The following is a 14,982-nucleotide window of genomic DNA, read 5'->3' as shown; positions in this document are numbered from 1 at the left end:
CAAGCATTGGAAGAAATGACAGTTAACAAAAATTGAAATGACTGATGTTTAAGACACACTCATAAAGCAAAATTCAGTTCACCCACTTAAAACAGGTGAGAATAAAACCTCTGGCAAGTTATATTCAAGGATGATTCAACAATAGAAGCCCAAAGAAAATACTTCATTACTGTCATATTATTTCCATTACAGAGTGTGTGTGAATAAAAATTAAAGCATTGTGTATATGCAGTGTAAGGATTAAGGCCAGGCAGGTTAACATACAGCTCCTACTTACATCAAACATCCTTAGGGCTCCCTGAGAGGGCTGTTCTTCCAGGATCTAGCTGGATGCAAAGCACAAAGAACTATGGCCAGTATGTTCCTTCCAAAAATAAAGCATTTGGCACATACAGCTCTACAGGGGTGGGATTGAACAGCTCAGTTCAAACCTGTAACACAGAGATCTCAGTGGTTGGCCTGGTTTCCAGAACTGGAAAGAGTATGGATTAAAAGACCTTTCTAATTATGTATAGAATTTTCTTTAAAGGAAAGATAAGGAAGGTAAATACACCATTTCCCACAAAAAACCACAAAACAAACAAACAAACAAACAAAAAACAGCCCATCACACTGATATGGTGCCTAAACTTGAAACCTAGTAAATATAAAGCTTTGCTAATCACTCTGGTACACCTACCTCCTGCTGTGCCTGTCAACTGGTCATTTTATCCATTCTAATTTCCTGATCTGTTAATGAATTCTGCTCCCATTTCTGCCTTGGCTTTGAAAGATCCAAACAGATAAGACATGTAACTAGACAGAGGAAAGAGTTACATTAATTACATATTTTAATTCTTACATAAAACGAGGCAAAATTAAGAAAAAAATACTCCAAACCATAGCATTCTTAAACTTTAAAATATCATCAGAAACATGATGAAATTACTTGGGGTAAAAGTGTATCACGCTTCTCTGAAAATAAAAATCCTTTCCCCAAACAAACACGCTCCTCAATATTGTCCTCTAAGAATTAGAGTTGTTTAATTTTTCCCATAATCTCAGAATGTTCCAATTTATTTGTGTACCTAGAAGAGGTCAAATCAGAGCCAGTTTCTTTTTTTGCAGAGCTGCATGGAGGTGCCTTCTTGATACAACCCTTCAAAGTTAAAGAGAGCTCTGACTCACACTGCCACACTTTTAACCACACCCCCTGTACAATGCAATTGTATTTGGATCAAAATTCAGTTTTCACAATTCTGTGGTACTAAAGCCAAGAGATTCCTTAAGCTTAAAAGAACTCTAACATTTCTTCCAAAGTAACTTTATTGCACAATTCATACACAAAGTTTAATATAGTGGAATGTTCTTAGCTATTAATACCATCTCTAATGTTTAAATTACAATTTCACATTAAACCTGTAAGAAATGTTCACTTAACACAAGAAAGTTAATTTATTCTAATGCCCCCCACCAACAGCTATTTGCAGTAATTCACATTTTCAAGGTCTAGCTTCTGGAACTCATTGCCATGTCCGTGCCAATGGATTCCTTTTCCAAAATTGTTTGCTAAATGTTGCACTTCAGACTAAGTAATACCAACCAGTACCAAATTACTAGGTTTTCAGTATTAAAGTATCTATTTCTCCATATAACATACAGTACATATATTTTACAAGGCACACATTACAGTATCTACATCACAGCAGTGTGAATTACAGCAACTTAATTTAAAAAAGCTGTACAGAATACAAAGTTTACTTTTTCACTATTTAAATAATTTTTGCATTAGTTTATATTGTAATTGTCATTATGCTGCAATTAACAACTTGTTTGCATCATTATAAAATTACATTTTAAGAAGTTCATGTAAGTTCTCAGCAGAAAGTTAACTTATAAAATCTCAGTTCAGAAGTATAATTCTTGAAGTACTTGAAAAATAAAGTTAGCTTAAGTCTTTCATTTAGATGCTCTTTCTGTTCCAGTGATATAAAAGGTTTAAAAAATTCAAAGATTATCTGAAAGTTCTGAATATGGACTAATGCAAGCTCAAAAAGCAAAAAGAAACCAAACTGGTGCATTATTAGGAACATCTGCACATGTTTTAGTGGGAAATCCTGGGCCAGTAAAGATTTCGAGCCCAAACAACAACCGCCTTTATGCAACCAAACACTCTACATTTACTACTGAAGAATATCTCATTGCTATCAATGGCTTAAGAAAGGGGAAAAAAAAAAGAGTTCTCAGCTATATACACCCCTAAAATGATTTTTCCATAGCTAAATACAGATTTACACACTAAGCCATACTGGCTCTCGGATGACAGACACACGAAGGGTACGTTGCTTCTCTGTCTTAAAACCTATGATAAATCTGACAATGATGTCACAAGCCAAGCTCAAACAGGTGCCATACTCTGTGCACATTCTTTAACAAATTGATGTATTTAAGTTATTTGCAGCCAATTAAGAAAAATAACCTAAATGTGCACATCTGCATGTGCACATGCCTTTTAGTTCAGAACCTGTCTGTGAAAAAGGACTTAAGCCTTATGGCATCATGGAATTTTAACAGGTATGGTAAGGAAAAATGCAGTCTCACAGTAAGCAAGATTTATGCTGTTATTCCTTCAAATGCTACACTTGAATATTTTAACTTGAGGTTACTGAGTGAGAAAAAGTAGTATTTGTTAATATACATATATATATACATAAAATTAATTCTCTACAATAGCCACTCATTTCCATAACACTATTTATGCACAAGAGGCTTAAGATGGGTTTCCTGAATACTAACAATTTTAGACTGTCTAAACTCAGCTCTTAAAGACTTTATTCTGCTAAACACAAAATACTGTTGCACTCCAGTTGAGATATCCCTTTTCCACGCTGTTACATGTGCATCTTGCTCCAAGCCACATTATTGTTAAAGAAGTTTCCCTCTGCTACATAAAAGCATATTGCACTTGTAGATATTAAGTAGAGCACCCTTACTTAGATTACTTGTAGCTCTTCATATACCTTTTAACTCTGATCTCATCACTTCAAAAACTCAAAAGGAGTAGATAAAGCCACAGCATCAGACTAAACTACGCCTTAAGTGCTAATTCAAATAAAGGCATTCTCTTCAGATATGCCCAATGTTTAGAAATAATTTTAGCTGTTCTTTATCAAAAACTACTGAAGCTGATTTACTACTTTTAGGATTGTGTTCGAAACTGTCTAATGTTTCCAAGCTAATAAGACTATGCTAAACATCACATTTAAAAAAATATTCTAAGAGATAAGTCTTGTTAGAAGAATAAGGGGAAGTGCACAAGTACATTTACAGACCTGCCTACACTCTCAAAAACAGATTTAAAATAATTAATACTAAAAGTCATAACAGATCAGATTAAGTATCTGTAAATGCTAAGAGCAGCAATAACTTCCTACTGAAGAACAGGCAGTGGGACATCTTCAAGTATCAACAGTAAAATTTCAAATTAATAACCACTAGTGCTAACTGATCATCTTTATTCACATTAGTTGTGAATAAGGGACTGCTTTGAAGGGTAGGAACTGTGAGGTCAAGCCATCTGCCACGGTTCATCTCTGTAGCAGTACACTGTGATGCTCAAACAGCAGTTTGCAGTTGTAGTTGTGCTGTTACAAGTTCCTTCATCAAGTAGTTGAACTGTTAATTAATATCAAACGTTGTTGTTAAGTAAACTGTGTTAACGATCCAAGAGTTTGCTGAAAGAACAGTTCAATAACGAGGACTGCACACACAGAGACTTGCTCAGATCCCCTGTGCTTTAGGAGAGCAGCGCAGACTCACAGCAGCCAAGAGGAGAAGGGAAGGACAGACTGTGGAAGAACGTCAAGGACAGGTAAAACCAGACGCTGGGGAAAACAAAAGCCTCAAGTGGTTCTGCCACGATCAGCCTGTGGGCAGGGTCAGGGTCTGTGGGGCTGCCCAGCCTCATCCACCATGTTAAGGATGTAAGTGGCAATGTCATCTTCTGTAGGGGCCTCTGACACCACCCAGGAGTCTCCTGCCCCAGTCACCTGCCGGCGGCACACGGGACAGTTTCTGTGGCGGTCACTCCTGTTAGGAAGGCACAGAAATGAGCGGTTTTCACTGATGGTCTTTTGCTGGCCAGAAAAAGCCAAAAGAGCCCCCAAAAGGACAAACAAAACCCAAACAAAAACCAACCCAGTGAGAACTTCAAGAATGATCACATTAACTGGATTAAGCCACCTAACTATTTTGTTTGTTTAAGAACTTCTTTCTTTGTGAGGAAGACTTCTGAATGCAGCTCCATTCTTTGAGTGAAAATTTGGAATCATGTTCCTCCTAATCCTTTGCTCAGATCAGACAGGATACATCTGGCTACCTGGCCAGAAAGTTTAAATGGAAATTCACTGTCTAAATTAATTCTTCCTATCTTCAGGAATTCAGCTGAGGTCCTTAGAAACCAATCTCCACAGGCTTCCTAGATAAAGAGAAGAAGGAGCCTTTTCCTGGGTCATGCAGTCCACAGAGGTTTAGAACTGGTCCCTTGGAGGCCCAACTCCCTCTCAGGGGTCCCCAACACTTATGTTTGAGGTGGAAGCCTCTGTTATGCCTTAATTAAGAGGAGATCAACCTTAAAAACTGCAGACCAAAAAAAAAATCACGGTGCAGCTGGAACTTAGTGAGGAGTTCAGCTGATTCATCAGCCAAAGCAGAGTATAATCCACTCTCCAGCACAGTTACTAGACTAAGCCCTGTCCTGCTGATAGATGTAAGGACATTTTCCCAGAAGAGAGAAATTACTTGCTGTATTCTGAGATCCAGTGATTTTTACTATGTTTTTTCCTTGTGGAAGCCTGGTGTTTGTTACAAGAGTAACTTCCCTGTTAAGTATTTCAAAAAGCCACAAAACAAATTCTTATCCACAAATTATGTGTAAACCCATTTGCATTAACTATCCAAAAAAACCCTTTTTTAACAAGCAGGTCTGTGTCCCCTAATGCCAGACTGCTAGAACACTTCCCTAGTCCTTGAAGGCCTGCATGGTCAGACAAGAACTCTGTTCCTCCACAAAGGAATTCTTCTCTCCCGCTTTTCCAAGAACTGGTGTATCAGAGATGCAGAAGCTGAAAAGGTGTTCAATTTACTGTGAAGCTGAACATTGTAAGCTACACATTTTATACATTGTTATAAATTTGAAGGTGCTGCCATTGAGAAGAAATATCTTTCTGGAAGAGTCTGATATAGTTAAATCAGTAAATTGTATGCTATTTATCTGAAGGGAAAGCATAACATATGGAAAAAGCCTCCCTGATAGTTATTTCCCAAGTAAGTGACAGACAGTCCAACTTGTCTTCATATTTGCACAGTCTTAACAAGCCTTAAATGAGATTTGTGAAGCATAACATGACAGCATCTGCACATACCATCTTCTCAAGTTTCTAAGCAAGACTGTAACAATTCAATTTTAGAAGAATAAAAAGATGTAAGAAATTACAAAAACAAATGATGAACAGCGTTTTCACATCTCTTTTTTACAAAATTTCCTGCCTTCCTTCTGCTTCAGTCTGCTTTTACTCAATTTTAAATTATATGGCAACCATAGAATCTGTCAAATCAAACTGAAACATGCATACTATAAAATAATTAATGTTCTTTTATCTATATTACCATTTGTCAATGCATTTCTGGCAGAAACTGTGAGCACACGGCAGGATTAGATCAGCACGCCCATCCATGCAGATGCAACATTCCTCTTCATCTGTCAGCTGTTTAACCCTGCAGAAGAGAAGACACTGTTTTCTTCCAGATGTTTGATATTTATGCCCCAGTAACTATAACAATTACTACATTTTTCATAATAATTAGTGATGGCCAGAAAGAAACACCTGTGCTTTTAATTTGTGAATGGACTACTTAGGTCATCCCAGCCTATGTCAGCAGTGAACTAAACTAAGCCAGAATGTGCATTTATTTTTTGCGTCAGGTTTTTGTGCCAGTATTTGTATCAGGTGCTTTTGGTGTTGTCAAGGGTTCTGTAAATCCCTTTTCATAGCAACAAGGAAGTGTGAGGAGATGTAACTGCTTTGTATCACATGACTGGGCAGAACAGAAACATTGTTTACACTAAAGGCAGGAGAAGAACCTGCCTTCCAGTCACTGCACCTCAGGCTGAACTAATTCATAATGAACTTTGCCAAATTTCTGTGTGCTGGTTTATATCCTAGACAAAAACGTGCATGTCAAGAGGATCACTACCAGAATGCAGTTCACTCATTCCACATGGCATTAAAATGCCAGGAGCTGAACTACTCACTAGATTGAAAAGGCTGATTTTAGCTTGCCATATGCCCCATATGAATGCTCCTCAAATTAGGACTCTCAAGATGACTGTTACCACAGCTTTTCCAGTCAAACTCCCAGGTGTTTCTGTTGGTGGAGAAGCTTAAAAATTATCTCACTACCCAAGATAGATGCTGACATTTTATATCTTTTTCCCAAATATCAGATATCTTCATCTAATATTCTTATCAGGAGTATCTCAAATACTGGCACCATCAAGACTTCTCAAGGGCAAAAAGGTGCAGAGCATCCTCAGCTTTCACTGGCCTAACCAGACATGTAAAGTTTGCAATTTTACAGTCACAGCTCACTTCCAAAACAACAAAGGAAGTGTTCTAAAATGCCTGGGTTTTCCAAAAACCCTAATTTGGGAATCCTTGTTCTGACCTGAGGGACAGAGATAGCATTCTAGAAAAAAATAGCATTTCAGGAGTTAGTCCACCTTAATAACTATTGACCAGACCATTTTTGCTTAGGTATCTAAGGCAGCTTGTCAAATACAGATTCATTTTTGACCTGTACAGAATAGCCACCTACTGAACAGCAGTCAATATGCCTTTGTTTTATCTTTCAGTAGGCCCTTGGGGTTTCCTTTTCAATTTGCTTTTGGAGAAATTACTTTAAAATGACAGATTTTTTTTTACAGAGGGCAGTTTGCATACAATGAGTACAACAATTTCCAAGCCTGCTCACTGTGTCCTTTAGACCTGTTCCCTTCTCATTTTTCTCCCCCATGCAATTCTCAGTACTAACCTTTAATAGCACTTGAATTTTTGAGATTTGCTGGTGTCTACACAATCAATTATAGAAGGCCTATTTATAAAGCTTCTGAAAGTCAGCTTTAGTCACAGTACTAAGTTCCTGAAGAAACAGTAAAATAAAGGAGTGACAGACAAAGGAAATGCTTATCTCTTTGTTATCAGAAAGCATAAACCACTTAGGCATATTTTGAATGCTCTGAATAGGAAGTGGATGTTGTAGAGATATGGGGTATTATTCTAGGGGAAAAAGTTAAGAAGAATTGAACAGATAACACTTGCTATTTTTAAATAGTGAGGGCTAATTTTGCAGAGCTGAAAAATGACTGAAGGTGAGAAGAACTGAGGCAAATGGGTGATTATCACAGAAAAATATACAAAAGATTTCATTGGTGTAGAAATCTGGAAGGTGCTTCAGCTTATATTTTCCCTAGTAACTTGAAAAACTTGGCTAAGACACAAGCTCACCAAACTGCCTCATATTAGCAAAGTATACCCTGTTTTTATTTGTGACTGATATTGCCTCAAGTAATGAAGTTTACAAACAAGAAGGATGCTCATCTCCTCTGTCTCCAAGTCTGAAAAACTGAAAAAGAAACTCATATAGGAAATATTTTATTCTCCTCATTGACTTTAGCAATATATGAAGCTGTTCTGCCAAAGTATCTGGGGTCTATGTTGTTTGATTGCCTGTTTGAAGCAAAAGACCATTTCCAGAAAAATGTGTGTTCTGGTATAACCTTGAGAAAGCAATTTTCCTGTTCTTTTGCAAACATGTTCATGATTTACAGGAAATTAAATTAAAATAATACCTTACTTAGAAAAACCAGAGGGCTCTGTGGAGTGACAACGGAGGTGACCCCTTTTTCCTTTCAACAGCTGAAGAGTGACGCTCAGGCTGTTTCATTAAAATACCTGGCTGCCAGCTCTTCACTGGTGAACATAGAGAACTCTACCGTTTACTACCTTTTCTAGTAAAACCTAGCTCTATCTCACTTTAAACGGAGGTAGAACCATGAAATTATTCAGGAAAAGTAAGGAATTACTGGTAGCAGCAACACCTCCACACAGGGAAAGGGTGACAGGCTTCTTTGCTTTTACATTCAGTTTGAACTCAAGCTATTGCAGGTGTTGACCTCAGTCTTTTGTTTTTCCTCTGGTTAACAAAGCAGAAGGTCAACATGAGTGAGACAATTCACATTTTTCCAGTCTTGCAAGTTAAATTATTACCATAATGGATGGGTTTCTAGTTCCAACAGATGGGAACTTCCACATGCCAAAATGTAAGAGGAAGAGAAAGTTTAAGTGGAACAATAACAAAATCTGTTTAAACAAACACTGTCAAACCCCCTGGATTTGTAGCTGCAGCTGATTCCGTTTCCTCCTGTTCCCTTATTCAGGACATTCAACACATACTATGTTTCTACTAGAACTGATCTCTAAAGGGGTTGTTCTGAAGCTAAGGTATGGTAACACCATATTTCAGGATTTAACCCAAGCGCACTGCAGCTCCCTTGGTGCAAGGGAAAGTGTCTGTTCCTGTCTGTGATGGTACAAAGCTCTGCAGCTATCAAGAACCAGCAGGTATTTGCAGTTCAGGTTTGAAGCACAACTCCCAAAATGCTTATGCTGTAACTGTGTATCAAAATACCTTCCCATCCACAAGCTGGCCTGACACGAAGACAGAGACCTCCAGCTCTCGGCAGCTTCTTCAGAAGTATCACTCTGTGCAAGAACTCCTGCTGCTTGACTGGTGATGTCTTTATAAAGTTGAGTGAACTGATATAAGTTCAAGATTCTGGAAGCTTCCACGATGCCACTTGTTTTATTTATCTTAAGATATGAGAATTGTTTACAATTACTTATCAGCTTTTAACTTGGCATTGTTCAGAATGTTTGTACAGCACTGCAGTTCTCATGTAAAGCAGTAGTCTCCTTCCTTCCTAAGCGTCCTTCACCACATTAACAAGCTGCAATCTGCCTCAGCAAGAGTCAGGACTGCTCATAGCTGTTGCAGTCAGGAACACCACAGGCAGCACCATAATTTTAGGCAAGGCAATTGCCATCACTACTCAAATGGATTCAGGTGTGAGTAGGGACCTAACACCCAAAGAAATGGGCTGAACTTAGAACCAAGCACAGGAAAATCAGTCATATGATATCTGAACTTAAAATTGCCTACAGTGATGGCTGCCTTAATGAAAACTAGGAGTAAACAGAAAAGTACCAACTGTTGGTTTCAAACAGAGTTTGAGGGTTGGCTTGTTTAACCACATGTTAAGATTGTTCAGGGGACTCAGGATCATTAAAGGACTTTACCTTTAATGACAGGATAGAGAGGGGGAAATCTCCTCATTAGAGCAAATTTCCTAAGTTTTTGTCATAAATTAAAACATTTAATCTTTAGATTGGTTTTCTAAGGGATCAGGCTATGTACAGGCACACTAGCTCAACTAATAAGGCCTGAAAGACCTGATTAATTTCTACTACTAATTTCAAAATCTACAGCTGGCAGTTTGTTGTACCATTTGATTACTTGACCTCACAAATCACCTGCATTTGTAATTAAAGGGCCCTAAGTGCTCCACTGGAAGGCATCACTCCTTTAAACTTAGTTATAAATATGTTTTTGTTGCCATGTTTTTGCAGAAACTTAGCATTTAGACTTAATTTATCTCCAACAGCATCTTTGAATACATCATCTGTATCAAAACACGTGTAGCAGGTGTTGGATTTAGCAAGTAAAACTGACAGTCCTCAAATCTGTGCATACAAACTGGCCATCAAATTAAAATGTTCACACTTACTTTGGTACATATTATCCTAACGATCACCTTCCAGAAAGCAGAAGAATCAGACCCAGGCTGCACTTCAAATAACAGATGTTTGTCTTGTCCAGAAGCCAATTTTGCAGTACTGAAACAAAGCAACATCAGTTTAATGCCACGTGCTGGACCTGCAAAGATCAGCAGCCTCAGCCAAGTGCGATTATTTATGGTTCACCTGTCTCCTCTCTATCCCTAAAAGAGACTTTAGCAATACTGCCCAGGGGCATCAAATTTTAGAGTATGACTTTCTTAGCATGTCATTGAATACACAATCCATTTCACTTTAAACTGCACAGCAAACTTCAGAAAATGTTGTGCAAGTCTTCTGATCCAGCACCAGCAAGCAGGTGTACTGCACAGACATTTAAATTCATATATACTCTCACTGTTTATTACACTAATCACAAATCTTGTCTCCAGTCTGAAAAGGTTATTTCCTCAACAGGTACGTAAAAAAAAAAGCCTGTGAGTACCAGCATATGCTGATGAGGTGACTTTTTGTTAGTATATATTAATAATGATGTAGTCAGGTGAACATGTCAGGTGATCTAAGATTTGTTTCTTTAATGAAACACAGACACAACATTCTAGTCCATAAGAATCAGAGTATATTCAGGCTTAAGTAAACACTGGAGAGAAAGAAACCACTTGAATAACAGTAGTTTGGAGTGAATTATACTAATATATGGCTGGAGTCTCAGACAAAACATCAGGTTATGTTGTTCAAAATCTATTTATGTGTCTACCCAGAAGATAGCTGTGTGTTTTTCAAGGTTATTCAGGAAAGTACGACCCTCTCCAAGATAATTTCTAAACTGAATACAAATTCACGTTTTAGTTAAACAGCAAGCATTACAAAGTCCTTATTCAGTGTGTGTGCATTTCCACTTCATTTTATCACTCTCACTGTATACCACAAATACAGGCTAAAAATGACAACACTGCTTTGTTGCTCATTTCCTTTTACTGTCATTGTAGCGGTCTAGCAAAAGGCAGGCTATGAAAAATCTGACAAAAAAGCAGCCTTTTGTTTGGGATTATCTAGGTCACTGGTTTGGGACAGTAAGAGACATCTCATCCTTAATGAGGAGCAGCCTGGCATGTCTGCAGAGGTGGCAGGGATGGTCACCAACATTTCTGTCTCAGGTGCCACCCTCCTCACACAGATCTGCTGTCCCTACCAGGCTCCTGCTTCTCCTTCCTACCCAAACTGACAAGCAGAGAGGAAGTAGCATTGCCTCTTCAGGTGGGGAGAACAATAAAGGACATAGGTGACACTAACAAAAAGATGACTCTAAACCACCTCTTGTGAACTTTTAAGAGAGAGCAACACTTGCTGGAAGAAGAGGACTGCAGAGAAGTGAATTTAAGGAGGAGAAAAGGCTTTAGTTTTGAAGTGTAATTACAACCATTATAAAAACATAAAGAAATGAAGGATAATTTCAAATCCATCAGGCCAGTTCTGGCTTAGTCAGTACACAATAATATATTGCATACGTGGTCTTTGTAAAACACACCAAAAAAAAAGAAAAAGAAGCAAAGTAAGGCTTACATATCATTGAGTTCAGCTACTCTTCCCAGAAACTCTTCATAGGTTAGGAAACCACTTTCTTGAACCAAAGAGGCATGCTTTGCTACTTTTTCTGGCAACTTGTTAATTACAGTTTGTGTGTGGTTTGAAATCTGTTGACCCATGGTGAAGCTCTTCACCTCAGTTTTGCAGAGAGAAGTTCTCATTCACTTGTAGAGTCTCTGCCAAAAATATTTGAGAGTTACATTTGGGTGTTTGTGAATGGCTACTCCCTCACTTTCTTTTAGCCTACAGTAATTATTCCACAATTAACACAAGTAACTGAATAGTTAGATCAGAAACAATGCAGAACACTTCAAAGAGTCTGGAATGTGGCATTATAATCTTACTAAAAATGTACTATTTTGCTTACAGCAATACTTATATTAAACTGAGATAACTTTCCACACAGATTCAGCTCCAACACACACATATATAAATACATTCAATGGAATGGGAAAAAAAATCTTAAGATGACAAAGGTAATTTATGACAGTCTTTGTTTATTCTAAATATTTGTGTGTGTGAATATCAGAATGTCTGCAAATAAGCACATCAGTGTCTGTTTATACATAGACATCACATTAGGAATCAGCTTTTTTACATCAAACTTACACTGGCAGATCAAAAGAACTCTCACAGCATTCTGAAACTGGTAAGCCAAGGAATCTATGTCAGTATAAACCAATTTAGAGACCTCCCTATCCACACAAAACACTCAACTTCAGGCTGTATTACAGAACTGACTTGCTCAAATGTCTCCAGCTCCAAATTACTTCATCTTTCCTTCACACCCAAATCTTTTTCCCCAAAAGTCTGCTGAAGATTAATGCCATGCCCTCTGAGTATTTATCTACTTACTCCCCTTGATCCCCCTGCATTTGACTTCCCCCAAAATGCCTCTTTGCAGAGTTCATTGTTTGTCAAGCAAACCAGTTGTGTCAGGCCCTTTTAAGACTTCTACAGATGGAAGTCTGTGAGGGCAAGGGAACTGCAGAACATCACACACGGAGCAGTCTGACATAAGCTGTGTTACAAACTCCTCAAGGGAGACACCACAGAGAAAGCAGCACTTTGTCCTGCAGGTAGCTGCAGCAGCACTTGGGCTTAACCCCGCCCAGAACAAAATTTACAGCTCTTGAGATCTCACCACGGTGCGAGAAAAACACAGCACACCAAGCGAGGATACTGAAGTACTGTGCAATTTCACCACAATAAACTTCCAATTTATGGCCGGAATTGTGACTAAATTCTGTTCCCACACATGATCCCCCTCCAGCCACTTTTCTCCTTCCCGAGAAGGCTCCAGCCGCCTCCCGCCCCGCTCTCCGGGGAGTGTTTGGTGAGCACACGCCCAGCCCACACGTCAGCAGCACAACCTGTCACCTTGCGGGCACCTCCTCCCGGACCTGCCGGCCTTGTGTCCCCCGAGCTTCTGAGGGAGCACCGTGCCTCCTGCGGGCTGCCGAGCTCCGCACCTAAATCCCAGCACTGAGAAGTCTGGGGAGAAACACCTGCGAGGGTGTTTGCAAAACTGGATATCGGGAAAAGTTTCACCCCGAGGGAGGTGGAGCACTGAACAGGCTGCTCAGGGAAGTGGTCACAGCACCAAGCCTGAGAGAGTTCAAGAAGCGTTTGGAGAACACTCTCAGGCACATAGGGTGAATCTTGGGCTGTCCTGTGCAGGGCCAGGAGCTGGACTTTGATCCCTGTGAGTCCCTTCCGACAAGGCACTCCATGAAATATTCCCTATTGTCCACCCTTCAAGACCCCACACACCCCGCGTCATCCGCAGACCCACGAGGCGCCCCCAGCGGCGCGGACGGGCCCGGGCGCGGCCCCTCACGGCCCAGGCGCGCCCCGCCCGCCCTCCCCCGGTGCCGGCCCTCAGCGTCGGGCGCGGGACGGGCCGCGCTCAGCCCGGCTGCGTCACGGCCGCCCCGCCCGCTCCCCCGCCCGGGCCTGCCCGCACCCGCCGGCTTCCCCCGGGCCGGGCCTTGCGCTCGGCGCCGAGGGGCGGCAGGGGGCGGGTCCCCCGCTCACCGCATCCCCGGCACGTCCCGCGGAGGAGCCGCCGCCGCCCCACGGGCACCGCAGCGCCGCGGCCGCCCCCGCGCCGCGCAGGCGCGCGCTCGGCGGCGGCGCGCGGGGTGACGCAAGCGCGCGGCTCGCGCCGTTGCCGGGACACGGCGGACGCGGGGCCGGGAGCGGGGCCCGGGCGGCTCTGCCCTCGCTGCCGCACTCACGGCGGGGCCCGGCCGGCTCTGCCCTCGCCGCCGCTCACAGCCCTCGGCTTCCTTCCCTCCGTCCCGGTCCTGGCTGTAAGGCCACTGCACCCAGGGCAGCCGGTGGTGGCGTTGTCGCTGAGAGAGGAGCGGGCCCCGCCAGAACATCCATTGGGTCGGTTAGGTTGGAAAAGAACTGAGATCATCGAGTCCAACCTGTGACCGAACACCACCCTGTCACTTAGACCATGGCTCTGAGTGCCACGTCCAGACGTTCCTTAAACAGCTCCAGGGACGGTGACTCCAGCACCTCTCTGGGCAACCCATTTCGATGTCTGATCAACCCTTCTGTGAAGAAATTCCTACTGCTGTCGAACTCTGGCACCTATGAGCCTATGTCCTCTCATCGTGTCGCTGCTTTCCTAGGAGAAGAGATCAACCCTCTCCTGGTCACAGCCTCCTTTCAGGCAGTTGTAGGGAGTGATAAGGGCATCTCTGAGCCTCTCTTTCCCCAGGCTAAACACCCCCAGCTCCCTCATCATAATTTTGCTCCCGACCCTTCTCCAGCTCTGTTGCCCTGCTCTGGGCTCGTTCCAGCCCCTCTATGTCCTTCCTAAGGGACCCAGAACAGGTCACAGCACTCACAGTGTGGCCTCACCAGTGCCCAGTAAAGGGGGACAATCCCTGCCCTGCTCCTGCTGGCCACACCATTATCCATTCTGACACACAGCAGAAGTGCTGTATAGAGCTGGTTTGTGTGAGAAACACTCTGTAATAGCTGGACTGACATAAACAGGATGACTTTTCACCTTGCTGCACCCTCAGCAGCTGCACACTCAGTGCTGCACTGTCCTGGATTCACAGTGCCTTCACTCTTAACTATGAGCTCTACTAAATAGTGATTTAAATGATGCTGAATGGAGTCTGAGTGCCTGGCTCAGTGGGATCATCCCAGGCCACAGCGGCTGGTGCAAATCCCGGGCTGCAGGGAGGATGTGGGCGGTGGCTGGGAGTGGCAAAGGTCAATGCTCGCTGACCTTTTCTCAAAAAAACCCAACACCCATAAACGACAACAAGCCATTGAGAAACAGACATCCTAGAACATCCTATGGGTCATGCACATCCTGATGCTGTAATATTTAATTCTACTTTTTTTTTTCTTGATTTTAAGAGGAGAAAAGGAGTAGTACTTCCCCTTCCTGCCTGCTTCTGTTCACACATGGACACACGTACTTCCCACGCCAAAGGCATCCCTATATTCCAGGCAGGGATTGGGCTGGACT

The 14,982-nt window shown here is 41.7% G+C and overlaps 1 protein-coding gene across 4 annotated transcripts; it reads right to left on the bottom strand.

Annotated features, from left to right (window-relative positions):
• Nucleotides 1-392: 392 nt before the first annotated feature.
• On the bottom strand, nt 393-13,595 carry RNF141 (ring finger protein 141). 4 transcript variants are annotated; one of them, XR_004060786.1, is made up of 7 exons: nt 13,518-13,595; nt 11,457-11,659; nt 9,884-9,992; nt 8,728-8,909; nt 5,647-5,754; nt 680-4,068; nt 393-431 (listed from the first exon to the last, which is right to left on the bottom strand). XR_004060786.1 is itself a non-coding variant. In XM_030950075.1 (5 exons), the coding sequence occupies exons 1-5, from the start codon at nt 11,639-11,641 to the stop codon at nt 3,918-3,920; spliced, it is 735 nt and encodes a 244-aa protein (XP_030805935.1). In that variant the 5' UTR covers nt 11,642-13,302; the 3' UTR covers nt 566-3,917. The 4 variants fall into 4 exon arrangements, 1 of the variants encoding a protein (XP_030805935.1); XR_004060787.1 differs by having other exon boundaries at nt 11,457-11,656; XR_004060788.1 differs by lacking the exon at nt 13,518-13,595 and adding an exon at nt 12,090-12,121 and having other exon boundaries at nt 11,457-11,656.
• Between the last annotated feature and the right edge of the window lie 1,387 nt (nt 13,596-14,982).

This window comes from Camarhynchus parvulus, chromosome 5 (assembly GCF_901933205.1).
Source record: "Camarhynchus parvulus chromosome 5, STF_HiC, whole genome shotgun sequence".
NCBI lineage: Eukaryota > Metazoa > Chordata > Aves > Passeriformes > Thraupidae > Camarhynchus > Camarhynchus parvulus.
This window is presented reverse-complemented; position numbering and strand designations above follow the sequence as displayed.